The sequence below is a fragment of the Coturnix japonica genome, chromosome 9 (assembly GCF_054131305.1).
Source record: "Coturnix japonica strain WE chromosome 9, WE-NBRP24, whole genome shotgun sequence".
Classification (NCBI taxonomy): domain Eukaryota; kingdom Metazoa; phylum Chordata; class Aves; order Galliformes; family Phasianidae; genus Coturnix; species Coturnix japonica.
This window is the reverse complement of record NC_140671.1, coordinates 5,613,802-5,641,625: the sequence shown is the minus strand read 5'-3', so window position 1 is coordinate 5,641,625 and position 27,824 is coordinate 5,613,802. Positions and strand designations below refer to the sequence as shown.

At 39.6% G+C, this 27,824-nt stretch overlaps 1 protein-coding gene across 8 annotated transcripts in view; it reads left to right on the top strand.

The window, feature by feature from the left end:
* The window catches only part of HECTD4 (HECT domain E3 ubiquitin protein ligase 4), a 60,904-nt gene that overhangs the window by 995 nt on the left and 32,085 nt on the right, over positions 1–27,824 (top strand). For 3 of the 8 annotated variants that reach the window (XM_015877750.3, XM_085555804.1, XM_085555805.1), the window contains exons 2-23: positions 8,443–8,960; positions 10,796–10,885; positions 11,231–11,361; positions 12,954–13,062; positions 13,781–13,919; positions 14,751–14,921; positions 15,717–15,909; positions 16,781–16,942; positions 17,031–17,144; positions 17,706–17,846; positions 18,215–18,447; positions 18,751–18,896; positions 20,261–20,331; positions 20,968–21,073; positions 21,317–21,437; positions 21,856–21,984; positions 23,143–23,267; positions 23,944–24,097; positions 24,354–24,454; positions 25,002–25,200; positions 26,134–26,280; positions 27,439–27,543. In XM_015877750.3, the coding sequence (XP_015733236.2) occupies positions 8,443–8,960; positions 10,796–10,885; positions 11,231–11,361; positions 12,954–13,062; positions 13,781–13,919; positions 14,751–14,921; positions 15,717–15,909; positions 16,781–16,942; positions 17,031–17,144; positions 17,706–17,846; positions 18,215–18,447; positions 18,751–18,896; positions 20,261–20,331; positions 20,968–21,073; positions 21,317–21,437; positions 21,856–21,984; positions 23,143–23,267; positions 23,944–24,097; positions 24,354–24,454; positions 25,002–25,200; positions 26,134–26,280; positions 27,439–27,543 (3,405 nt within the window). The remainder of the gene's footprint in view (positions 1–8,442; positions 8,961–10,795; positions 10,886–11,230; positions 11,362–12,953; positions 13,063–13,780; positions 13,920–14,750; positions 14,922–15,716; positions 15,910–16,780; positions 16,943–17,030; positions 17,145–17,705; positions 17,847–18,214; positions 18,448–18,750; positions 18,897–20,260; positions 20,332–20,967; positions 21,074–21,316; positions 21,438–21,855; positions 21,985–23,142; positions 23,268–23,943; positions 24,098–24,353; positions 24,455–25,001; positions 25,201–26,133; positions 26,281–27,438; positions 27,544–27,824) is intronic. The other 5 variants (XM_085555803.1, XM_015877752.3, XM_015877754.3 and 2 more) reach the window with 5 other exon arrangements.

The following is a 27,824-nucleotide window of genomic DNA, read 5'->3' as shown; positions in this document are numbered from 1 at the left end:
TGTCACGGATTGGAGGCTGCATCTCTTCTGCAGGCTGCATTTGCTCCCTCTGTGCCTCCCTTCTCTCCTTTCACCCCGCCCTCCTTTCCAGCACTGTGGCTCGCAATGACACAGGGTCTTTGTCAGAGCAGCCAGGAGGGGATGGTTGGGCAGCAGCTCAGTCTCTGTGCTGTGCTGGGTTGCATTGAGGCCTCCAAGCCCTTTGACTGCTCCCCAGGAAGCCCACAGCCAGGCTGGAGGGTTCGGACCCGGCAGCGTCATTGTTCGAGCCGTGACGTGGAGTCTTTACAGCCTTTATGAAAACTTCCTACTGCCTTATCTAGGGGGAGAGATTTCCTGCTGAGAGAGCGTTTTCTGCTCTGTGTGATGTGGAGCTGGGGATGGGGATGGGAGCAGGAGCCGACTGTGAAATGGATGTTGGCAGATATCACATGAACGGTGCAAGGTTGGATTTGAAGGTGGATGACAGCTCTGAGCATAAGTGGGAAATGGTTTTTCCTTGTGATCGGAGTCCAGCCTGGCATTCAGTGCAGCTTGAATTCAAGAGTGCATTTATGTTCCGTCATATATTTCTAGAAACAGCATCAAGTCTAATAAACGTGTGAGGGCAAACACGCGCTCACAGCATCCTTAGTGCCATGAGGATACACACGTTAAAAACAATCAGTTCTGTGAGATCTAACAGGCTGGTGGTGTGTTCTCCCATGGAACTGGACAAACGTTTGGGACTCGGCAGCTTCTTGTTCAGGTGAGGAAAGCACTGTCCTGGCCTTCAGACACTTCTATGAGTCTCTCAGCAATCCAGTGCCAACCATTCACACCATCCTTTCAGTTCCTGATTATATTACCTATATTTGCAGCATGAGATTAAATAAATAAGCATCCCTTCTTGCTACAATCTTCATTTTAATATATAGCCGTAACCATTTAATTTCCTTTCACTGAAAGGATAGATGAACACGAGAGACTGACTTTTCAGTTCTTGTTTGTTCTGGTTATAGTTGTTTGGCTGGGTGGGGTGTTTAAAAAACAGATTAGAGATTTCAAGTAATGTAAATTAATTTGCTCACAACTTTTGCGTGCATGAGGCTTTAAATAGAGGGCTACCTTAGTAAATTGGAATGGCTTTGAGGAGCCATTTTGTGGAATAGGTGCATGCATCTTGTTGGAGAAACGTGGTCGTGTGGTCATCCAATACACTGAGTGGCACATCTGCACTGTTTCTACTCCTGGTTGCTTTGTAACAAATATATTTGAATGTGGATTGACTGGAAGACCCTGGGGATGTGTGATGGGACCAGGGTGGGAGATGCTGCAGCTGCTGCTTTGATTATTGAACTTCTTCAATGTGCTCCTTGTGCCTTGTCAGTGACGGTGAGAGCCCTGATTGACTCTTCCTTATGAACTGGGTAATTAGAAATATTTAACATGTAAATCAACGTTTTTTTCTTGTTTTTTTTTCTTAAATTTTGAAAGGAACATTATGGTCTGTTTTAATTAAAAATCCCTTTAAGAGGATATTGGTGGATAGTGTCAGTGTATTTGCACGTGTTTCTTTGTCCTTCTGTTCTAAGGTCTTGTTACAGTGCTGGCACTCTACCAGCAAAGCTTTATGAACATTTAGACCTGTTGTTCTGACTTCCACTTTTGTTTCTAATATCTGTGTACCATTGCATGTATTTTTATGTATGTACATACATATTTATCTCCCATAACAGTATTTTCCAAGAGTGTTAACCTTTTCCTTGACATGAAGGTAACTTGTTTTAGAGATACCGTTCAGTTTTAAGTCTCGTTTATTTCTTCTTTTTAATTTTCACGTAGCATAAATGGTATAGATTGTATTTTTAGACTTTCAATGTATTTGCAGAGATATAGTACCAAAACCAAAAGGGATATGTTTTAAATATTTATATATATCAATAGATTATAATGATGTTCATATAAAAGCTGCTTGTTCTGTGGGTTTCCCAATCAGATCTAGTCAAGAAGAGAGCTAGATTAGTTAGCAGTTATGCAAGCCTTTGTGCCCTTCTTTGTGCCCTTTGTACTGAGGAATTGCTTTCAAAGTGCGTGAGATCTGCTTCTTGGAGACAGCCTGACTTGACTAACAGCTGCCAGGACACTTTGCCCCATCTCTGCCTGCTCAGGAGGGAACGGCTTAATGGAAGGTGAGCTGTTCCTTCATGTGCTGTAATGGAAGCTACAGCCCTTCAGGAATCTTCCCAATCGATGACTTTCATAGAGCCAGTAACCCCCGCATGGCCTTCTGAAGGCAGTGGGTCCCTTCAACCACGTAGCTCAGTCTGCTGTTGTGCCAAGAGTCAGTGTGCTACGTCTTAAGAGAAAGCCAGCCCTTGGCATTGTAATAAGGATGCCACTGAACATACAGACTGTAACAAAATGGTAAACAGTGTTCACTTGTTTTTAGGCAGTTTCATTGAGCTGATGAGCATTACCGTTGTCATCCTGCCATTTCAAGTGTTCCTGATCTTCAGATTTCTGTCTGCTGTTTCCATTAGTTTTCAATACACGGCATCGATGATTTTCCAGCTTATCTGGTGATAGCTTCAGTTATTTTTTTTCTACAAAGAAGTAGGTGGGAAGAAAGGCAAACCTTTAGTCACAGTATAAAGTAGAATACCTTATTGTGCCGCTCCACTTCTATGGCTTGTATTCTCCATTTTACTTACCAGCCTAATGTAAATAGTAGTCATTTGGGTATCTGGTTTCTCGTCCTTTGTCCTACATGAGGTAGGAGCAGCTCTTTCAGTGTCTGTAGCTGTCTGGGTAGTGTATTTCTGCCCTCATCTCATAGTTTGGTTCCTGTCAACTCCATTATTGTAGGGCAGAATGTGAGATGCCGCTGGGCGGTTGTCACAGTGCTGCTTGTACATACTGTTAATTACATGTAGGTGTGAAAATAAAGATTGTGTTCCTTCTGCTGTCTGGGTTGGCTGTGTAGGGACAAGTCCAGCAGTATTCGAACAGGGTGTGACAGCAATGACTTGGGTGTATCTGCTGAACTTGGAACTTTAACCCATTTTGTTCGTGGGCTTTCTGGTTGTGACCCTACTTACATCTACAAGCTAAAAACCTCCGGAGTCAGCACAAACAATTGCCTTTGTGCAAAGGGGGTGACCCTTCTTGGGGTTATGGTCTCTTGTTGAGGATGCAGACATGTCTGCTGGGCAGGCTGTGTTCCCAGCCCTGCCTCTGGCAGTCACCCCTTCAAAAGCTTCTACGCTCCTCTGAGAGCATCCATAGCTTTCAGTGTGTTGGAGTTAGCTCTGCAAAGGCAGATAGCCCTGCAGATGTGAGCCTGGGCTGTTGCCTTTGTGGACGAGTGAATCATTCTCTTATAGGTATCACTGTATGTCTCTCGCTTCCTGCATCAGAGGACTCTGAAATGTTGCTCACTTTCCTTCCAAGCTCACTTTCATCAGATTATAGTTGTATAAACCACCAATTTTGTGTGATTTAATCTCTGGCAGAGTTGCTGGTTTTGTTATCAGTTATTATGGCCTGTGTGAATTTATTCAGACTTCCTCTACAATATACTCCACTCTGCCTTTGTGTTTGAGTCGCTTTAATTTTCCTGGTAGAGAACTATTAGAAAATATCCTCTGAAGGAAAATTCTGCACACATATTTTCCCAAATTTAGTGCTTCTCACCAATTATAGCTGTGTACCTCAGTGCTTTGTGCTCCCAGATGGTTAAATGAGAAAGGTTTTTCTTTATCTGACTTTTTAATCTGATTAAATAAGAGACACATAAGTATTTTAATGAACAAATAAGGAAACATTATTGCTTTACTTTACAGGTTTTGTTTATGGTTGACCTGTGCTCTGGTTCATCTCAGATACCCGAGGAGCAGAAAGATGGTTTGGTGTGTGTGGTAAGAGCTGGGTTTCCTTAGTGCTGGTTTCAGAGCACAGTTAGGCTTCCAGTACTTCCACAGGAGGGAAGTTTGTGCTTTTAGCTGGGTGAGAAAGCTGTGCTGCTATATGCAAGATGAGGGATCAATAGAATCCTTGAACAAGGTGATGCAGTGAAGGTTTCATGCAGCAAAAGATAAAAGTAATAGGGACAGGCTTGAAACTTCTGTTTTTGAAATAGAAGGCACATCTTTGTGGTGTAGTTTCCAACTGCATGATGTAAGTATGGCACCTGAGAAACTACATTTCAGTATCTAAAACATTTGTACATACAGAAATATCTTCTGAACATTCAGGCATATCAAACAAAGCCTGTAGAGGGCATAGAAAAATGTTCTTTAAGAAATGAAGGCAGTGTTTGCATGGAGACGGCTTCCTACTGTGTGTCTTGCAGGAGCTGCTGTCAGCAGAAGTGCTGTTAGCAGCACAGTTACAGATTGCAGGCCTGGAGTTTGTATCCAGTGGTGTCTATGGGAGCAGTTTGATTTGTGATACATATTTCAATTTCTTTGAGAATCTTAATTGCTAGTTCTGGTATTTCTCTTATAATCTGTCAGTCTTGGAATTCTCTTTTCCTGGTATGATTTTATTTGTATTTCTGGAGTCAAAAGAACCAAGTAAACATGCAGTTCTTTCTATGTTATTACATGAGGAATGACCTTATAGCTGTAACATGGTGGTGAAAGTAATGCAGTTAACTTTTATTCATACCACTTGTAAATATATCTTAGGATTTCCACGTTGTTTCTGCCATTCTGTGCTGGTTGTTCCTCCCATGAGATGGGGGTAATGCTTATTTAGTGCTGGTAGAGAAGTGCTGGTACAACTCCTTGTTCACATCTGTCATTGGCCATGTGTTTTCTTCTTTTCCATTCTGCTCCTTTCTGTTTTGCCCATTGGGAATCCCTGAGATCTGATCTAAGCCAAAAAGCCTGGCTTCAAAACTACCCAGAAAGTAGTAGGGGCTGGGGGCTGTGAGATCACAAGCACTTCTGCCAGCCCCAGGAACAACGTAATAGGACCAGGAGCTCAGCTGGAGGAAAAGGCACTTTTTAGCAACAGCTCACTTCTAAATTTACTTAATGGGATCGTAAAACCTCAGGCTAAAGTTCTTCGTGTAGATTAATGTCTCTTAATTGTAGGATGTCTCATGTTTGCTGTTGGTGGAGAAGCACTTCACCCTGGCAGTAGTGAATTGCAGTGACAAAAGTAGTGTGTAATGGGCAGAAGTTTGGTGGAAGTTCTGTCCTGGATGGAACAGGGCAGAAATTGGATGTAGTGGACATGGAGCTCTCCTGCCCATTGCTGGTCTTCTGAAGTGGGTCCTTCTGTGCCTCTTGGTGTCGAAGACGGTATCAATGAACTGACTGTTGAACTTTTGGATTGACCATTTTCTTAGAAAAATATTTATTAAAATTGATATAAAATATTAAATAATATTTGGCAAGAACAAGATTAGTGCATAAGTAAAGTAGCGACTATTAAGTTTTTAGTAACAGAGTGTTGATAGGTGACTTCAGGCCATTAACCTTCAGCCTCTGAAAATCAGGCGAACTTTTCAAGGCAGCTTTGCTGACTGAAAGCAGTCTTAAAGTTGTTAAATGGGTAATGATCACCTTCACAGCGCAGGAACTGTATATTCCAAGTGACTGAAGAGCAGAATTCTTACGTGCAAAAGGTACCAGCGTGATGGTTACCCTACTTACAGAATCACATTGGGACAGGGAGCTTAAAAATTGATGCTGTTTTATTTCTTCTCCTAATTCTAGCATCTTGATTATCGAGTGCTTGCAAAGTAGCTGATGCTTTGCTTGCTGTTGTTCCTCAGGAGCTGTTCTTTAAAAGTCTCCGTTTCTATTATAGGGTTGATTCTTTTGTTTAATGCTATCGATTGTTGCTAAACAAAACGTGAATTGTCTTATCTAAAAGCAGCAATTGAACAGTGAGCTACTTGAGCTCTACTGGTGTTCTTAAGACTTTTTTCCCTCAATTCTGTGTATGTCTCTTTACAGTGACAGTGGTGTTATTAACTTACACTCAGCATCTTCACTTCCTTGTGTCCTTATTTTCTCAGTGTATTAACAGCCGTTGTTGTGTAATGTGGCTGTTTAAGTTTTCTTTCACCATTTCTGATCATAAACTGTATATTTGGATTTTATTTTGTGATCTTCCCTTACACATACATACAGATGTGTCTGCAGGAGAATGACTCTGTGCTTATTTTAACAAAGAGAGTGCTCAGTTCATCTCCTAGATAGGAAGAAAAGAACCTAATTTGGGGCAGAAGGATTAAGTTTTGCTGGAGGGGTTAAAAAGGGAGGTTTGGCTGAGGACACCAGATTTTATAGCCAGAAGAAACCCTCCAGTGGGTACAGCCTGGGGCTAAGGGTATTTAGAATGGCAGCCAGTGAGGTCTGCAGTCAGTCAGCTGGGAAAAGGATGGGAGCAACCTGTCTGTTCTTAGTCTGCCTGTGCATTATTTTAGAACAGATTTTCTGTTTCTTTTCTAAGCAGTGCTGGTTTTGTTGTCTGCTTTGGAATTCGTGAACGTTTATTTGTTTTCTTCTTGCAATTTGCTTTCATCTGCTTTGACTTCAAATAGGGTTCAGGATAGCAAGCTTTGCCTGGGGATGGGAGAAAAGTAATCAGTGCACCGAGGAAACCTCAGCCAACACAGTGGGTTAAAATGGCTTAAAATGTTGTGCCTAAGCTAAGAAATGCATCGTGGTGTGGATTATGGGGTTCCTCTGTGACTGTGGAAAGGGGGGAAGACAAAGGCAAGCTCTGCTAATTCATAGCCATGGTGCTTATTGCAATCTAAAGGGACAATCTAAAGGGAAAGCCAACTAGGCAGAGCAGCTTATCGTTTGTGGTGTCTGCTTCTAGTACAGCTGAGGACACAGACCTCGTCAGCATTTCTTCTGGCTGAAAATGTTGGTTCCTTTTTCCTCCACTGCTGTAATTTATTATTGCTTAGTTGGGGATCCATCACCTACGTAGTACAGTTCAGGAAAGTCAGAAGTAAACTGCTTTCAAGTGTGATTGCATCTATAATAGAAAGTAATTAAGCGCAATTTTGAGACAATAGAACGCACAAATTAATGGGAGGTGGTTATTTTAAATGTATGTGATTTAGGAATTAATATTTTTAATCTCTTTGAAGAAATTAATAAGAAGAGATTCTTGAGTCTTAAGAAGCTTAATCCTAACATCAACTGAAGTGTAATTATTATGTGAATAGCACTTTAAAATGAACTTTTCATGTCTCTAGTGGGGAGTGTTTGGGCTGTACTGAAAAGCTGCTCCTTTGACTGTAGTGAGGGTGCTGGTAGAAATAAATGACAGATGTGATTTGTCCCAAAGTCAAATTGAGCTGTTCAAATTCTACACTTAGTCATAAATAACCATTTCATATTCTATACAGCTTCCGTCTACAATAAAATAGTAATAATGTTAAACAAAAAACATGTGTGGAATTGTTCATTGCATTGCTTAACATTGAAAAAGAAAAAGGGGAGTAGGATGGGGGTAGGATGGATTTTTAGCGTGGAAATGGGCTGAGAAGTGTTTGTGATGGTGATGCAGTGTGGTGTGCAGGCAGAAGCCCTTTGGACGTTGGATCCAACATATCAGGAAGTGTGGAGCTCATTGCTTCCTTGAGGTCGCCAGAGCTTAAGTGGATTTGCTGATCTCAGCTGCTGTAAATGGAGAAGTTGTCTGTAAATTACCTTGAATTGTGAGCTCGTTCAAGTACCAAGCTCGGTACTAACCCAGAAATATGCTCCTTTCTGTCAAGGTTTCCTTGTTTTCTGTTGCAGCTTTGTCTCCTGTTTTGCTCAGAAGTGCCAAGAAGGCCACTTTCTTCTGTCTGAAATGAGGAGAGGAGGCTGTCAGGTTTTAAGCTATGGCAGCAAGTGGGAACATTTTGAAAGAGAGAAAGATATCTCATTGCAAGATGATAAAACTGGGGAGGGGGAAGAACAGGGTGGGGAGAGCACGTAACAAAGCGGTCAGTTTGTTTTGGTAGAACTGATGGTGTTTTGATTTGGAAAGTCCTGGAACTGAAACACACAGATTCTTATTATGGAATATTGTAACAATATTGACTGGCTGTTTTCATAGAGGGGCTTTAAATGCCGTCACTCGGTCCTTGAATTTGTTAGCAGAATTGCCTCAATTGAAAAAGAGAAAATCACAATAAAGCTATTGCAGTGGAGCTCTAAGATATTTCGTACGTGTTTTGTTTAAAAGCTTTACTGTTTTCACATCACAACTGAGAATTAACACCTTCAGTCCTGGGCTTCAGTGGCAGAGCTGACTCAGCAGTAACAGACTGCATGTCAATTCCTGCTCCTTGCCCTCCAGTTTAGCTTTATTCATACACCCCAAAAACCCCACGTTCCCTCACAGTGTGGTACCCAGACCAGCTGTCCTCTGCAGGCATGCGTTGTTTGTCTTTAAGGAAAATAAAACCTATATAAATACCACTTTTCTTCTTTTCAGATACTTACGTTTGAGACCAAGAACCCGACAGAGCTAGCTGAGCGCTTACGGTCTGTGTGTGGAAACCAGAGCAATGCTTATGCTCGACTGCTGGAGTACCGCCTGAATGCTCTGCGAGGACTCTGGAATGCCCAGCGGCAGCTGGCGTTGGAGGAGCAGCATGACAGGGAGAGCTCGGGGGATGAAGAAGCACTGGCTTTACTCAAACGTCAAGGCTTGTTACAGCAGCCTGAGCAGGCGCCCTTTACTTCACGAATGGGGCTTCTGCTGGTTTTTCCCCTCATTCAGTCTCAAAGCAGAACAGACCCTTCTCTCTGTAACATAACCGCTGAGGTGCTATTGAATTGCCTTCGAGACTGCCAGCCTTTGAGCTTGACTAAGGAGCCAGCTGACTGTCTCAATGGGATAGAGTCTCTGCTGTGCTCATGGTTGGAAGAAACTTCTGCTTCAGGTCATCAGATTCCGTATAAGCAAAAGGAAAATGCTGCTGCTGCCCTAGTTGCCTTGGCTTGTGCAAGGTAAGGAAACTGGATTGAGATGGTATTGATAGAGTTTATACTTTAACATAAGAATCAAAAATGATGTGCCCACACAGTTGATGTTTCTTTGCAGCTTACTTTTGTCTTTTCCTAACACCTAAGTACTGGTATGGGACGGGTGAAACTGGCAAACTAAGTATTTATTTTTTTCATGTGTTCAACATACGTAGAACAGAAGGATCTAGGTTAGAAATGTGCACATGTATATATTTTCCCCCCAGATGTCAGTTTTCAGGAATTATGGCATGTTTCTTTGTTGGTTGAGTTGTGAAAGCTACATTTCAAATAGTGCTTTTGAAATGGAAGTTGATTTTGTATTTCCTTTGCAAATCTCTCTTGCGTTGCTTGTGGAGATGCAACATCTGACGTGCTCTGTTTACCTGAGAAAGCACTGCGTGTTTCCTTTAAATATGTATGTCGTGCATTGGGTACCCATTATAGAGAGAGAGTCTTCAAAATGAGATGATTATTGAGATTCCTGGTTGCAATCTTGTGTTTTGTGTTACTAAGAATAAAGCAGCAGGGTGAGTATGGATTTAAATAATTAATTGAGGTGCTTTGAAGTATTTGGCGTCAATTTTCTTCAAGCTGAGGTTTATCTGTGAGAGCACACAGCTGAAAATGGCAGTGGGGAAAATGTGGTTTTGGAGGTGGATGAGGAGATGGCGGCTGTTCGAGTTAAGGACCCATGACTGACCATGTGTGACAGAAAGCAGAAGGCTGCATTCAGTGGAGCGCTTGGTAGGGATCTCTTCAGCTCAGCAGTCAGGCTTCTGAAGAAATCAATTCCTAAGCAGCTATTGTCATAGCTAAGGCACAGTCATGATTCTTGTTTTTAGCTGGGCTCTTGTGCCTGGGAATAAAGCCAGCACATCTTTCAGAAGATGTTTTTTTTCTGATAGCCTGACCTTTAAAACAGAAACTGTAAAGTAAGTGTATTTTAAAGACCTCTATTTTTGGGGGGCTGAGGAGCCAAACACAGAGTTTTCCTCTTTCTTAATACACGGATTTCATAAGTTCTGCAAAGAAAAGACTTTAACAGACAAATGAACAAGAGCTATATTTAGAATTACAAACTCCATCTGCTTGTAAATACCATGGTGAAATTTTAAAGCAACGTATTTCTATGTAGTATAAGAAGTGTTTTTTTGCTTGGGTTTAATTTTGCTCTAGTAACTGTCTGATTCTTGTGTACATTTTGGTCCATCACTTCAAATGGGAAAGAGCTTCCAACTTCATGTTCAGAAGTAATCAAACTCATGATAATAAACACATTAGTTTAAGTCTTTTCTATTTTACACAAAAAAGCCATCTCTGGGTTATGTATGCAGCAGCTCTTATGGTAATGCTGTGCCTCAGTCCCATGAAGACCCACATGTTGTATTTGAGGCTCTGAAAGTGCTCAGTGAGCAACAGGAAATATTGAAAGTAGCTGCCTATGATAGATGGAAACCTGAGGTATTTTACTGTGTGCCTGGATGGCTTTTACTGAGTGTGTTGTTTGTCACACAGTTGCTGATCTCCTTACCTGCATGGTGCTTCATCCCCTTCCAAAAAGACAGTGTGACTTAGACTGGCAGTTAGCCAGCATCCTTCTTCCTTTATGTTACCCTCTCTTCCTCTTTTCTCTTTCTCTACAAAAGAATGAAAATCAACCAGAAAAGAAATGCAAGTTAGAAAAGAATCTTGATGAAATATCTTGGCTACTCTCTTTATGGTACTGGATATTATATTCTACATAGATGCTGTTGTCTGTGTGCTTTCAGTCTTGTTTCAATAGACATCTTTAATTCATGTTTTTCTTATCCTTTTAGAGGGTCGCTGAAAACCTTTGTTCATACAGTACATCTATTACAGAAACAGACTGACCTGGGAACCTTGCCTGTGGCTGATGTCTTATACAGGTTTGTAGTGACTTTTCTAATTCTAGTACTTTTTCCTCAGCTCTGATAGTTGATAAATGCATTTACAGGTAAATGTCTTTAAATGTAATGAAAATATTCAGGGCTTTTGAAAGCTGTAGCAAAGATTGAAATTTCTTCAATTAAAGAAGGAATACATTAGAAAGTCAAATCTAAAAGAATCCAGTTATTTGTTTGGTAAAATGCTGAGGATTCCTTTAAGTAGCTTATGTCCCCTGACAGAAGAAAACGTGCTTTAAAATAAATAAAACTTCATTTAAACTTTTGATGAAGGTGGTTTTTGTTACAGCTGTTCTCTATGCTTCTTACCTCGTTTTGTCTTTAAAGGTTGCTGCTTTTGGAGGGAGGCCCTGGCTCGCCTTCTTGTTTGCTTGGAGGAAAGCATATTGTGTCCTGGGGCTTTGAAGACATGTTACCTGCACCCGATGCCAACAGTAGCTCTAGTGGTGAAAATAAAGGTGAATAATTTTGTGTCTCTCAGTATTAGCAGAGGAGAATAAAAACATTTTTTGTGGTTAAGAATTATTTAAAAAAATAAAATGATGTAGGGCAGTAGAATTGAAAAGGATTTCATCTTTTCTGTTGGATGTTGTGTAAAAGCAGCTACAGTACAGGTCGGGTGACTGAAAGCTGAAGGGCTTAGAAGGGAGAGAGAAGCCTGATTAGGTGAGGAGTGTGAGGGCAGCAGCAGCCTGGGCACTTTGTTGTCAGAGTGTACATTCAAAGCTGAAGTTTTATCTAATTGGGTCATTGTATTTTAGAAGTACTAAATGGTGTATGTTTAGCTTGTCATCTCAACTCTTCTCAAGCTAATCTAACTAGAATATGTAAATGACTTGTTATAAGTTGGTTTGGGGATCAGGTAAGAAAAAAAAGTATTGTTTTGATTTAAAATGAAGAGATTGCATTGATCTCAGTGTAGCTTTTAAAATACAAGCTAGTAGGTGTCTGAAGAGTTACTTTGTGCTTGCTGCAGTGCAGGTGCCTTTTGAACTGGTCCAGTGCTTTAGGTGGAGCAAACCATCAAAAGCTGTAGCTATGGTGACCATCCCTGATTTCAGGGGGAGTTTTTCAGAGAGGTCAAACTGATTTTGGGCCAATATCCCCCCCATTAATCTTTCAGTGAGTGTAATTTATTTGTCACATATGCACTATCCCTGTATTCAGTAGCTGTCGCTGGCACAGCATGTTTGTTTGTACAAGTTCAGAGCCTTTTTTTGTTTGTTTCCCTTGGATGACTGTGGAAATTATGTGAATTTAAATAGGTTGACTGAAACGGTTTATTGACATCTCTGTTACAAGGCTTTGTCCTGTGTGTCCCTTCTTGACTGTTAGTAATTACTGCTTTCTGAGTGACAGAGTTGTGGCACAAATACATTTTGTCTTAATTTTAGCAAAGTTCAGGGGTGTAAGGGGCAATTTACTGCCTGGAAGAGAAGTGTGGTATTGTATCAGAAATTGGATCAAAGCACAGAATTACACTACTCCTTTCCCACAAGCAGTATGTTATGGTAATGGACGTTGTCCTGAGCAGGAAGGCCTATGTAGGCATTAATCCTGCATGTACTAGTATGTTAACTTGTACGTTAATCTTACTTTCAGTCCTGGATTCTGAACATTACCTGTTGCAAAAGGAGAATTATATTCTGCTCCTTTGAGTTGTTCTGAAGTGTTGAATAGCAGGTGCCCAAGTTGGTGTATATTATAGCCCCTAATTCCTGTTAGGTTTATTTATTCACTAGGAAATTAACCTTGCCTTGCTTATATGAGTTGTGTGCAATCCAAATGCTGCTTTAAGAGACTAAAGAAAGGTAAAGAAGTTCCACTAAGAAGAACTGAACTTCAACGATGTTCCAGTATCTCTTAGAACACCGAATAATAAATTCAGTATTAAAAAAGCAGTTCTGACTTGTCAACTGTGGCCTGTTGTGAGCATCTGTTGGCTTTCTGTTACTGTTGTAGCTGCAGCCGAAGAATAAGAACCATGGAGAATTTCAAGTGTTGTTTGTTACATAGAAAATCCCTGCTCTGTTCTTTCTTCCTGGCTCAGATGCAGACTTAGGACGTTGTCTTGCAGCAGATGGCCTCTACCTTTATACAACAAATTCAGTGGGAAGAGGAATAAGCAAATTAGGATCTGGTTTACATGGTACCTTGCGGTAAGTGACAGCATGGAGGAGTGTTTGCTGTTCTGCAGATCCATTTGGGAAAAAGAAAAGTTGGTATTTTGGTAAACCTTTCTGGGATGTTAGAAGTAACAGGACTAGAGCACGTTCTGCGTTTTCATTGAATGTTATTTTAGCGTTTTGGTTGTCTCGTCTGTAGCTCGAGAGTGTTTTCTCTGCAATTATAGCATAACTTGGTTGTAAGGGACCTGTGCAGACTAAGCAGCTCAGCTTCCTCTGCAAAGAGTAGCAGAGTAGCTGATGTTTCAGACTTGAAAAGAATATATATATATGTGTGTGTGTGTATATGTGTGTATGTATATATATATAGAGAAAAGAAATATATGTATATAAAGTTGATTTATTCTTTGCTGAGAGGGATGTAATAGAGACTAGTCTTTATGTAGAGCTGTACAATTAGTGGGTTTGTAAGTATTTGTTTTCTAATTATGCTATTCGTTATATAAATTATTAGTGCAGCTGTAATAATAATAAAGAGCCTTGCCTCTTTATTGCTTAGAAGTCATGAGGTTATGAGGTTTCTTATGTTTAAAACCTTTACAGTGGAAATTGCTGTCTTAAAATGGCTCGAATTTAAGTTCAGAGTTCTGGAATGTGGTTGTGAGTTCTTAGAAGAACGGACATGAAGTGCAGAGCTTTAAAGAGTTACAATGTACTTCTATTTTTCCTTTTTTCCCTCTGTTTTTGCCAGAGGTTTTGTCTACTGCCGGAATGAGGAGCTGGAGGCTGGATGGGTCGCTTTTGGCAACAACAAACTTCTCCATCGGCCTGTCTCTTTTGATAATAAGCCTCACTCCCTTTTCCAGGTTGTGGATCAGCACACCCTTCAGGTAAGAGGAGCAGCTAGTAAGTGCATGGCAGACTTAGTGCAAGGAAACGTGATGTTACTACAGTTACTTCTAACTCTAATTAGTGTGGTGCTGAAGTTTCTGCTTCTCGCTTTGTGAAACCCCAGTCTAAAAATTGCACTGTAGGAAACTTGAGAGTTGTTACAGATTTTTCTCTTTCTTATTGTGTATGTGTATATGAACACATGCATTTATGTCTGCAGACATAGGAAGTATTATTTTATGGTAGTACTGTAACAGACAGAATGTGGTACTGCCATATAAAACAATCAAACAGTAGCAAAAATGGACTTTGGCTTTAACTGAAAACATATGCTTCCTGAACAGCTCGTTATTCAGGTATTGTTTCTGATTTAATTGTGTTCTTTAGTCATCCTTTGTAAAATGAGTACTTTGTTTACTTTGTGGTTTGGTTTATTTTCATGCTGTTGTTGTTTGCATTGTGTTTTTAAGGATGAATGCACATATTCACATCCTGTGTTTCTTGAAACAATGTTGAATTCTTCTTTTCTTCCAAAGTTTCAGTCACGTTTCAGAGAAGTTGCAGAAAGTGGATTTTTTAGCATGTGTATTTTCCATCCTGTGGGTGTGCTTTCAGTCATTAAAGGGGTGCTTTCATTTTTAGGTTTGACTGTTTAGATCTGCAAGGGTTTGTATGCAGTAGACCCATTTGGCAAATACTGCACAATAGTTCTTCAAAACAAATGCACATCATGTCGTGTCCAACAAGAACCTTTTTGTGGGTTGGCTTTGTTTGTTTTCGTTAAGAAGCTGCTGATATGTAAAACTATTGATGCTGTCCCTGTCTTGTAGGTGTGTCAAATAATCCCAATGCCAGTAAATCACTTCCCAGTTGGCAGCACTATGACCACCGTGCATCTTTCTTCAGATGGAACATATTTCTACTGGATTTGGTCGCCTGCAAGCCTCAATGAGAAAACACCCAAAGGCCACTCTGTCTTTATGGATGTTTTTGAACTTATAGTAAGCGAATTTAGGTGTCTTCTGTGAGTTGGTAGCATGCCTGCTGGTCAATTAAGTATCAGTGTTCTCAAATACAGAATATTGGGTTTTCATGTTGATGGATGTAATTTGAATAGTGCTTTATTATGAGTTTAAAGAATAACAAAGCAGAAGCTGTATTGTTCAGCTCTGTCTTCAGAGGGCACACAACTATCATGCTCACAGTAGGCATTGTCTTTTAAAGCCAAACATATGTTATTATAATTAGCAATTAAGGTTTATGCTAAGACAGTGTACTAAGATTTAAAGCACTGTGTACAATAGATCTGCTTCATCGTGTTAAAAGCCAGACTGTTCCCACAAGTTGCAAGTACATTGTTTTGTCTGCTCTGTATTTTATAACCTGGGATGTTTTTACATTGCGTGGCGATCATTGGTTTTAGTGTATTTCAGAATGAATCCGGAGAAACAGATCAATAGTTTGATCACCTTTTTCTCTCAATGGCCTTTGTTTTCATCTATGTATATATCTATGCATTTATATATAGATCCATATGTTTACATGCATACATCTGTGTGTGCTTTAATGTTAGACTGAGGTGTTTTACTGTCAAGACTTAAATATGAAAGTGTGGAGTGGTTGGTAGGCATCTGGTATTGACAACTGAAATTATATGTGGTTTTTTCCCTAAGAAATTTGGCACCAAGGTTTAAATCTGTATCCCTACCTGATGTATCTTATTATTCATTTTAGGTTATTTGTATCCTATGAATTTAATATCTAAAAGTATTTTTTCTTCTCTCCATTTCTGATAGGTAGAAGATGGTGTATGTATAGCAAATCCTCTACAGGAACGAATTATATTAATGCGAAAGGAAGGGGAATCTGCAAAGAGTATTAATGAGATGCTTCTGAGCAGGCTGTCTAGGTACAGAGCCTCCCCGTCAGCAACACTGGCTGCTCTCACTGGCTCTACCATCTCTAATACTCTAAAAGAGGACCAAGCAGGTCAGAGGAGATTTTACTTCTTCTTTTTTTTACTTCTTCTTTTTGGAGGTAGTTTGCAAAATTTGGAGGTGTTCTCTTATGGGTTTGCTGAAAATCCCAAGTTAGAGAAGCTTAGGATTTTATCCCATTTGCCGTTGCTTCTCTTCTTTCATGCATACATCTGAAACAAAATGAGCTTGCTTTCTAAAACATTAAACAACCAGTGGTATTTTCATAAAAACAAATTATACAGGACATAAATATCCTCACGGGGAAATTGGCAAAGATTTGGCTTGAAGAGTTATTTTAAATGCTGTATTTTACCAGTTTACAAGTAGGGTGCTAAAGAAGAATAAGCAGTTATTCTTGTCCGGTTCTTTAGTCAGTGCTCAGGAAAGTGTTGATCAGCTCTGGCAGGAGTTGGATCGTTATGATTGTGTACATTCCATGTGGAGCAGGAGGACTTTAAATAGTAAATGCCTACTGAATCTTAAATGGGCTTTTTATGGCTTCTTCAAGTCTCTAAAACTGCCTTCGATATGCATTGTACCATATGATTCTTAAAACAGGTCTATTTGTACTTGTATTTTAGCCTCATAATTTTCTGGGTTTGGAACCAGAAATTGCTGCCTTTATTAATTTTTAAGTCATTCTCTTTAGTTAAATAACCTGTGAAATTGCTTGTGTCATTCTGGGAATTAACACTGAATGCGTGGGATTATTAAGCTGTCCCTACACACAGCTTCTAAATGCTGCAAGATACAGTTTATATGAATTTCTATATCAATTTATTTAAAGTCCCAAATAACATTCTGCCTTGTTTGCTGCTGGTGTTGAGGTTTTAATGTTGTGAAGACACACGTGCTGATTTGATTCCTGTTGAATATTTCAGCTGCTAACACCAGCTGTGGGCTGCCACTGAAAATGTTAAGGAAGACTCCAATATACACATGTGGAACATACCTGGTGATGTTGGTGCCACCCCCAGGTGGGTCAGGCAGTTCTGCAACACGCTCGCTCTTTGGAGGAACAAGTGCTTTGTCATCTTTAAAAAGTAAGTCAGATACATTTCTGGCAGGTCAGGTCCTTCATGATAAGCCATCAACTTGTCAGAAATTAATCGGTAACGTTGTTCTGTGCAGTTCTTGCTTCGAGCTTGGTGTTCAATATTTCGGATGGGCAGTTCACGAGCCGAGCAGATCTCATTGATGCTGCAGGGAGTTCTCTTGGACGTGGTGCTCTTGTCCCAGGACTTGGTAGGTAGATCTGTTTCCAAGAACTGGAAATATTCTATCCTTAAACTACTTGGATTTAAGTTCACATTGATGGATTCTGCAGACAGTGAGGTTTTATATCAGTTTTGTAAACGTTTTTGAAAGTTCCTAATTTCCTGAGGAAACGTCATGTTAGTTACTGTTTCTGGAGGCTTCATTATTTGAAACATCTGCATGGATGTGTTGTTTTTAACAGCTCTTAGAATATGCTGTCATGGAACCATTTGTGTCTATGACCACCTTATCCCTTTACATTTACTGTTACAGGCCTGCTTGTGTTTGTAAACCCTGATCATGATAAGGAGTTGAGTCTCTAGGTTTAGCACTTCCAACAGCTTACATCATGCAAACTATCAGTTTTGGTTAACACTGTTACCAGTTAACCACAAGGCACTACTATTAAATTGCTTTGTCACATGACAGAATTTGTAAAGCAAATAAATAAGATTTCTATCTGCTATAGAAGCATTTTAATCTGGTTTGTGGTCTGCTTTTTTTCTTTTAAAAAAATCTAAGATTTGGTCTGTGAACTGTTTTCCTCAGGTGCCTGTTATGATACTATGAATAACATGATATGGACGTGCTCTAATGATTACATTGATCAGTGGTGTAATCCTGGGAACCAGGCGTTCCACTGTGTCTGCCAGAGGTTGGGAGTGAGCCACATCATTACAGAGCCCAAAGGTGAGCTAAACCTACAGATGGGCATTTTATACCAGGTGAGAGTGAAATGTACAAATGTCATGGAATAAATGCACAGAAATTACCTTCAGACACTTTCTATTAAGTCATGAGTTAAGCCTTGGAAAAGGGTCCTTGTTTGAGCTGCCTGGTCTTTGGTTTAAGAAAGTGAAAACCAAATGGAGACAAACTTGAAAGTTTCCAGAATATTGCTACTTTTATCACGTTAGTGCCAATAACTCTTTTGTTTATAATGTGGGTGGGAGCCCTGATGTTATAGAGATAATGATGATAATAGAATGCATTTTAGAAGAAAATTCTAACCCAGTGGTCTCTTTTACACAGTGTTTAAACTGATTTTCTTCTCCTAGGGGATGCAACAACCACAAATGAGGTTATTAACCAGTTACTGCACCATGTTGGTGCCATGTGTATCCACCAACTCAATCTGCTCGCAGCCAGCAATAATCTTCCCATAACAAACTTCTTGGGGAAGCAGCATCCAATCGAAGCACATCATCTCAGCAGTATCTGTGACATTATGGAGAAAGCTATGGTGAACGGAGATACTTGTATAATACGCTGCATCCTTGTTGTCTTCCAGGTACAAGGCCATCTTTCCTCCCTGTAGTTTGAGCGTGCTAATTGAAATGTAACTGCTGCCTTTACAGAGTAAGGTGAAATGCTGTGAAGTTTCTCATTTACTTCATTTCTTTCTTCTGCCAGGGGATAGAAATAGAAAAAGTGGCTTGTTGGGCTGCCAGAGAGCTAAAGTTTGGAAATTCCAATTCCTTTGTTGACTGATACTTTTTAGTGATGTAGACAAATATGTTGTGAAGCTGACTGCAACAAATGAGGTGACTTGGATGTACTTTATATTGTTTAATTCTTTTCTTTTTTTTCTTAGGTGGTTTTTAAATTTTTCTTTAGCCCACAAACTGAAAGAAACAGGGACATTGTGAGAAGGTCGGGCCTGTTGCTTTGGCAGTTGTTGATGGCACCAAGGGACCAGATCTGTGCGGAAATTCAGAAGGAGGTTTGCCTGGCTATAAGGTAAACATCTGCCTCGTCAAATGCATCCTAGATGCTTTTATCGTGTTACAGTAGCCAAATGTTCCAGATGTGCTTGGCAACTTTTTAATATAAGAAAATTCAGAATAAGTTAATAGGATGAGAATTACTTTCATCTATATTAGTGGAGAAAAGCAAATAAACTGTGTTTGCCATGATGATGGTGTGTAATAACAGGTAGTGATCGTTTTCTTGCCATACTTCATTTGTTGCTTTTTATTGAATAGCTTTTGGAGTTATTTCTTTAGTGCTTATTATAATGTAGCTGCTTAATTCCAGCAAGGTTTTCTTTATTTTAGTGGTGAGTGAAACGTTTTCAATGTTTAGTTTATATATTTCATTGGTGCCCTGGAGAAGGTAACGCCAATGTTGTTAGCTTCAGATCAGTATTTCAAATGACAGCACTGCAATTCTCCCACGCAGAGAGAATGTCAAGGGAAGCAAAGTGAGTAATACTTGAGGAATGCTTTAAGATTGAAGGTCCAGGTTAAAACATGGGCGGAGTAGTAAGACTGTCCAAAGAGGCAGATTTATGCTTATAAAATGGGAATCTGTTTTGGAAGAAGTATGGCATTATGCATCGGGGCTGGTACACCAGCACTTCAAACACTTAAGCCGGATGGCTGCTTTAGCTCCACATCATATTAGCTGCTGCATCTCTTGAGCCTCATGCTGTGTAATTTCCTTTCTGTGACTTGTCAAAAATAGCAGAACGGCTGAGTGCAGGAAAGGTAGAGAGAAGTGTGATTGTATGCTATGAAAATGAGAGAACACAAATCTCAAGGACAAGGAATGCTGTCTCAAATGTCTTAAGCACAAATGTAATCTGCTTTCAAGTGGAAAGTGCTCCAGAGTTTGAGAACAACATCTTCTGGTGATATCAACCTGTGTTTTTTCTTTCTCTTGGTGTGTGTGTGTGTGCGCGCTCTCCTCCAATGACTTGTATAAAATCAGAGGTGGGGGAGTAGGTAATATCTTTGTTTTTCTTTTCTTTTTCCTCTTGTCTTCTGACTGGGATTCTGGCATCAGTAGAACCCTCAAACCTAGTTTGCAATGTATAATAACTTATCCTGGTATTTAAATCAAGGCGAGCCAGAGGTAGGAAGGCCACAGTCATCTTTTCTCTCAGTGTAAAGAACACACCAGTTTAAGGATATACCAGATGTAGTGGAAATGCTAAGTCACAGACCGAAGCAGGGTCTTTCTATGTGGGAAGAAGCCGTTGCCTGGTAATTGTTAATGGTATATCAGGGACTAAGCCAGAAATCTGTTCTGCTTTTTCATGAGTCCATTGGGATTTTGTTCATTCTTATGTATGTTAAAGAATACTTCTTTTTTTTCTTTAGCTCTGGTTTAAATATCCTGTATCCTGGAGAAGCAGAAATCAATAATTTATTGAAACTGGTCTTAACTGAAGGTGAGACTTTTTTAGTGACATGTGAGAGTTTGCATTTCTGGTTGGAAATAAAATACGAAAACACTTCTCAAACTTTTGAGGGAGACCAGTTCAGAATACGGAGTAGTGGTGTGTTTTGAACCCAGGCTGTTCTAGGACATCACAGAGTGCTCTGGGTTCTGAAGCTGCCTTCTGAATGACTGTCTGTGTTTGGGGTACCGAAGAAAACCCATCTCACTTAAGCAGCTGCTTGAAGTTGGGAAGGTTTCAGTCTGTTGTCTGTCAGTGTTAATGATGGCTTTATTCTGGTAGAGCTGATAGTTTAGAACCATTTAGAAGTTTTATGTTACCTGGCGCTTACACAATGACCAGAAGTAATTTCAGTCCTCATTAGAAAGAATATTAATCTTTCCACCTTGAGTGTGAAATGGAAGCTTGTGCCAAAAGCAGCTGATGCATGGCGATTTGTTACTTCCTAGCAGTGCATTTAGGTTTTATAGTCATTGGAATTTAAAACAGTGCACAGGTCTATAACAGCAACAGCCAATTGGGTTGCAGTGTAAATGTAACTGTTTCTGAGAAGCAAGATACCTGGGGAAGTAAACCAGCGCTTTGTGGAGTTTATTTTGTGCAAACTATTTTTGTGTTCCATTTCAGGAGAGAGGAATAGTGGTCTCTCTCAACTCCGTGACGTCATCCTGACAAATCTGGCAGAACAGCTTCAGAACAACAGATTTGGGAGTGAAGATGATGATCATTATAGGTAAAATAAAACAATGTGCTTCCGTTTCCTCTGGTTTGTCATGATGTATGTTTCTGTTATTTGCTTTAGGTAAGCTTGGTTAAAATTCTGCTAGTTCCTTGTTTTATCTCTAGTAGCAGTGGGACTTGGAATGCTGCCTCTCAAAGCTGGGAGAGCTTTGAGAGATACTTGATATGGGCTGTTCAAAATATGCGCTAATTAGATTGTTAACATTTTTTTTCCCATCTTTCCTTCATTTCAAAGACTAAATGATGAGCTGTTGCACTACATTCTCAAGATTGTTGTCCGAGAATCTTGTGTCTTAATCACCAAGTGCCAAACTGTATCTAAAGATGATTTTCAAAGGCTTCTTTCAACTGTGCCTGTAAGTAAAAATGCATTTTGATAAACTTGCCCTTGGCTTCTTTTCTTCCTTAAATCCATCATTACGGAGTATACAGAGGTGTAACTTTTGTGGATATGTATTTTAACAAATACAGGAAAAGAAAGTCTTTTGTTTCTGCTATGCATTAACAGTTTCTTATGACAAAGTAAATCATACAATGTATGCTAAAAGCTAAAATAGGTTTATAAATGGATATATTTTCCCATTGTTTTGATAGCTTTCTCATTTTAAAGGAGGTTTGTCTATCATTAGAACTTTATGACATGAAAATGAACTCCTTTTTGCTTGTCCTTCTCCCTTACTTTTTTTTCTTTTATGATTGTAAGTAAAAGGATTGCCTGAATCAAGTTTGATTTGAGTGTTTGGATAATGTGAAGTGTACTTATTTATGTTAAAGGCTGCATCTTCATGCTTGCGGTATCTGATGGCCGTACAGAACCACCTCCTCAGTAACACTATTTTGATTAAACCTGATGAAAATGATGACAGTGACAGCTCCTTACAGGGAGAGACATTGAAGGTACAGGTAAACACCAAGTTTTATTCCAGCATGGCTCTCTACAGTCAGTGTCCCTCTGACTCCTCTTGTTTCTGCAGTGCTTTCCTTTCTAAGCTGCTTTGACAGTTCTTTTCCTCTCAGTATAGTTATATTACTTTTCTTTTCCCTGTTCTTCAGCTAAAGTATCTCAACTAAAGTCCTATAATGTTAGTGAGAGTAAATACTTCCTTCCCTAAGTGTCATGAGGATAAACATGTATCTTAATAGACATACGCTTGTCAAAGAATTCATAGGCTGGGAATCATTTCTGAACATATCACCCACCTCCCTCTTTTCTCCCTATCATTTAGATGGTACCAAAAAAAAAAAAAAAAAAGTACTTTTTAGATTTGCATGGAGAGGGATTTTCTCATTTTCCTCACCAAGCTTCTGGATTTCTGTAGTTTAAATTATAAAGTGTAACCATCTTTGTCTCTGTGTAAACCATCATCCATCACGTGAAATCACATGAACAGCGTTAGAACAAGGTTTGAGAGTGCTTGTCTTGTTGATAGGTTTATTAAAATGTTGTGTCGTTACTGCTGGAATAGTCTTGAATGAACTCGCAGCAGCTCAGTTTGTCCTCGTGTGCAGGCTGTCTTATTGTACTTTTATAAGAGCAATATTTCCTCTGTAGTAGCATCGACTTCTGAGTTTCTGATACTGCTTGTTAAGCTGGCTTTGTCTGCTTCTCTTTGCGACTTTGTGTGCTTGTAATCCACACCAGTTGAAAGTTATTTGTTCAGGCTCATTGAGTAAATGCTAAATACTGTAGTACTTCTCTTGTCTCGTTATTCACCCATGTTTTCATTGTTCAGTTTCTCTCTCTGCAGTGATCCTCATACCTGCTAGGACATTCTGTCACCAGTGCTGTACCTTGGCTGGCTAACAGCTCTCTGCTGTGCTGGACTTGGGGATTCCTTTCCTCTAGAAACTGGGTGTGCATCCTGTAATATGCACCTAGTTTCTCCCAGCACTTTGGGGCTTAGCATTAATCAAATTTAAGTCTTGGATGAATCTACTGCTGCAGGCCTGCCAGGTCACATTATCATTACTTTAATTTGGAAATCCATTGTTTTGTTCAGTTGTTGCTTTTTCTTCCCTGTTCTCTAAGAATTTAAGCATCTTAACTCTTTTTGTACCCAGGAGCTGAAGACCAGCATTTTATCTCTTGCTACACAAATTCTGACGGGATGTGATGAAGTCTTAGAAATGCTGCAGCAAGTCACGACAGCACTAATAAACAGTGATATTGCTGACAGAGAACAAAGGTAAGGCAAGTGAATGTGAAAACAGTTAGTTGCTGCTTCCTGCATCTTATTGTGCAAGCACAATTAGCACTATTTACTCTGTAGGCCGTAACTTCAGATTTGAGCTTTGAGTGTGTAGGAACTGTTTGTTCATATTGCATTTTCCTAGCACTTATTGTTTAAAGAATTTAGAATCAGGCTCTCTGTGACAGAACTACCAGCATTAATAATGATCATAATAATAGAAACTATTGAAATTGATCATCTTTCAGTCAGTGACAGTGGTGTTCATGAGTGGGATGACTGAAAACAAACTAATTTCTCAGCTGACAATATCCTCGTGAGCTGTGTGTGCTGGAAACCTGGTATATGTGCTGAATAAACATGTTTGTGTTGATGGGGACTTTCATCCCATCCAAATGGAAGCTTATCCTTTTCTGAGTAGTTTTTAACCTCTTGATTTACTATCTTCTGCTTTGTTGTTTAATAGTTGATGTCAAAATAGGGATGCTTACACTTTGGAGGAATTGTGGTGTCTTCAAGTCTCTAATAGAGTTTGGTTTTGTTTTAAATATAATGTATATATCTGAGTTTTCAATCACTCACTGTCTGTTACAAAGTTAAACAGATTATTAGAAATAGTGGTGATTCTCTATGTTTCAAAGTAGTTGTTACTATGTAACCTTGATTATTCCAGATTAAAAGGCCTGGAACAAATTACGAAAGCTACTATGCTTGGTCATCTGCTTCCCGTCCTTCTGACGTCTCTGATGCATCCAAATTTGCAAACTCTGACCATGGCTGATGCCTTGATGCCTCAGCTGGTGCAGCTGGTTCTCTATACAAGTCAGGTACGGCCTTTGTGTCAGTAGTTGTCTATGTGGTACAAAAGATGTTACATGAATGTTCTAAGGCAGGGTAGATTTTTGTCAACTTTCTGCAGTAAGTGATGCATGGATTACAGTTGAAAAACTCCAAAAGCTGATGTACCGAGTAATCATTAATTGCCTTTAAGAATATACAGTATAGTTCTTAAGAAGCTTCAGTAACAAGATCTTAGCGATTGGCTATTTGCATGATTCTAACACTGTATATTTCGTCTTGCAGACTGCGCTGCTGCTTAAAACTCAGTCTCCGGTTTTCTCAGAACTGAACAGCTCTCCCAGTGGTGTGTCAGAACAGAAAGGGAAACTGTTACATGATGAGAGGTGATTTGAGTCTTTTTCATGGGGTAACCCATTAGTTGTAATGCTCATTTGACTGTTGTTGTGCCATAAATCCTAAAACAGTGATCTAAAAGTAAATGCAAACAAGAAGTCAGTTCTGCAGTGGCCTATGAGGCTGACTGGAAAATATAGATGTCTTTATAAGTGGTTCGTTCTAGCATTGCCTTGCATATAGAATTCAACAACTGATCACTTCAGAATGTTTGCACAATGGTTTGTTTTCTTTTCTCAAGCATTAGGAGTTAATTCTAAATGCTACTCATAGAATAGATTGGGTTAAAGGAAGACCATCATGAGAAGATGTGAATTGCTCAAGGGTTTTGAGATGCAGTATTGAGATAATATCACTTAGAGATGAAGTGGTTTCATTTATAGAGAGAAATGTAACAGCTTTAATTTCTATTTAAATTCAGCATGTTTTCTCTATCAGTAATGAGAAGTGTTTTCAAATACTGTGTAATGTGATGTTTGAATATACATACAAACTCCTTTGTTGGATTTTAGGACTAATTTCTCTCTGTTATTTCAGAATGCTGGAGGAGAAGGAAGAGCCAGGTTTTCTTACAGGCTTGAAGATCCCTGCTCCTTGGGCTGCTGGGAAGACTGTAGAAACAGTTCATCCTGTCAGGGATAACTATAAATTTAAGGAAACTGTGCACATACCAGGAGCCCGCTGTTTGTATCTTAGATTTGACAACAGATGTTCTTCACAGTATGATTACGATAAGGTAAGCCCATGCCAAGTCACAAATTCTTTTCGTCTGTATTTCTGTCAGCAGCATTTCTCTTTTTCATCTCTGCTGCCCCTTGGCTTTCTGGGTGCCTTACTGCCAATGGTCAGGATAGTGAAGGAGATTTTTATTGACAGAAGATTAATGAACCCTGTAGCATCACAGTCTGCTTCTTTCTGTGTTCTATGGGGATGCTGAGGGGTTATTTCTTATATTGCACAAACGTGCTCAGATTCTCAGTGTGTTGCTTTATTCTTGTTTTGTTCAGTTTTTCTTATTAAAGTTGAAACCAGCTGCCTACTTTGTAGATCAGTACAGGTAGCTTAAACTGGACAGAACTGGAATAGTTACTTTTTTAGTGGTAAATGGCTTGTTTACATGAAATTGAAGACAATTATATTAATTCAAGACAGGAATTGATAGCACTTATTTTTTTCCTTAAGTAGTCAGAGAGATACTTGTGCAGCTCTAATTGTTGCCACGTATTTCTCAGTACTGCAGATCAGTATCCTGCAATGCTGACACTCATCGCTGTCACTCATGATGGGTTAAGTTCCTCCAGAAAACTTTGGGCCTCATCATGTTCCCAGTGAAGCGGCTGATGAAATACCAGCTTCAGTGGGAGCAGGATCAATCCCTCTGTTTTTAGAGATGCAGTATGTTCTAGTTGGCTCAGCACGAGGATTGGAGGTTCAGATTTCTCCTGGTTGTGCTGCTGACTTGCAGTGTGACCTTGGGGACAAGTCACTGAACTTCCTCCCTGCCTCAGTTTCCCCATCTGTAAAATGGGGATAATAATACTTGCCAACTCCCCTCACAAGGCTGTTGTGAGGATTTGTTAATGTAGATAACGCGCTTTGAAAATATGAAGCGCGGTGTAAGTGCTAAGTATTATTATTATTATTAGATTTTCTTGTTTTTCTCTTACAGTCTAACAGTGTATTTTATGTTTTGAAGTTGGTGATCTATGCTGGTCCTAACACAAACAGTAGGAAGGTTGCTGAGTATGGAGGCAATACACTGGGATATGGCAGCCGTAGTGTCTTAGGAACTGGTTGGCCGAAAGACTTAGTAAAGGTACAGTATTACAATCCCACAATATTCCACATAGAAAAATCCTCTTTGGAAATCACGTTGAGTCTGTTTTAACCCTTATAGCGATGAAGTCTAAGCTTTTAAGTGTTACGATTTTCCATGATCAGAGCTCTTCTTAAGTGGGCTGCTATTTCCAAGGACATATCTGTAAACCTGTCCGTCTGTTGTGTGTGATGCTTCTCTCTGAGCCTGTTTTACTTACTGCATCTTATTGGGATTCATTAGAGGTGTCTTCCAGTTCTGCAACCTCTGATGCCACGCTGCTGTTCTCACAAGTATGTCTTTGTAGGATGAGTTCTGGCCCAGGCTGAGGCAGTGCATGTTTTCTTAGAACTGTTATTTTCCCAGTGTTTGTTTTTTAGGTTTGTGGGTCACCTTTAACAAGTGGCAAACGTAGCAACTTTCCAACCATTCGTGTTGGGTTTTAAAGTTATGTCGGATACTTTTTGCAGTAAGAGATTAACAAAAAAAAAAATGCCTCACGCTTGTCAGAACTTCAGTATTTCGAGAGTTCTGTAATACATTCCCTCATATCGTATGCCATTTGTTGGTTCTTTTCACACACATTTGTGCTCCTATGTTGTCCCATGCTAAAACTGAGGGTTGCCAAAAGAACAAGAAGTAATGATCTGGAAGGCGACCTCAGACAGTTGTTCATAATAATGGGATTCCAGTGAATTCTCAGACCTTGATCCTTCGTGATATTCTTGTAGCAAAACCTTCTCCTGATGTCCTGACATTCTCCTCCTTGAAGAGCTTGGCTGTTTTCCCACCTTGCATGATTATTGCAGACAAATGAAGAAAGCATTCTGATGAAAAATGGGGCTGCGTAACACGAACTGACCCAATAAATTCTTCTTGTGATTCTCCAGCAGCTTTTCTTTGTAGCTTTCCTATGCTTAGCCAGCAGCAAAAATCTAATTGTCCACTAAAAGATGCTCTTACAGAAAGGAAATATATATTTTTTTTAACTCAGAGTATGCAATTGGAGATAAAAGGAATACTTAAATAATGGTCATTAAAAACATTAATCAGTAAAATAAGCCACTTTTATGAAAAGCCTGTTTGTTTGCTTCGATTCTTAATTAAATCTCACTTGTTCTTTTTTTTTTTCCTTCCTCCTCCCCTTCAAAATTTAAGGTGGAAGGAGATACAGTCACCTTCTCCTTTGAAATGAGGAGTGGTCGTGAGCACAACACTCCAGACAAAGCTATGTGGGGCTTTGCTTGCACTGTTCGAGCACAGGTACTCAAACATGACAGGTTCAGCTTAAATGTATCTTCTGTTCCGTACCTTAGATCCAATAGGAATGTATTGAAAAACTGAGGTTATATTTTAAAATTTAGAACAGTAATAGCTTACTTATTTTGGACACGTGTTTAAGTCTATAGGATCAAAGTTTTAGTATCCTTAACTAGAGGTGCCCTTTGGCATGGTTTGTAGTGTGCTTAATGTTTTACTGAGACAGTTATTGCCAGATTTATGGCTCGTGTCATTGGCACTGGCTTGGATGAAGTCACGTTAAC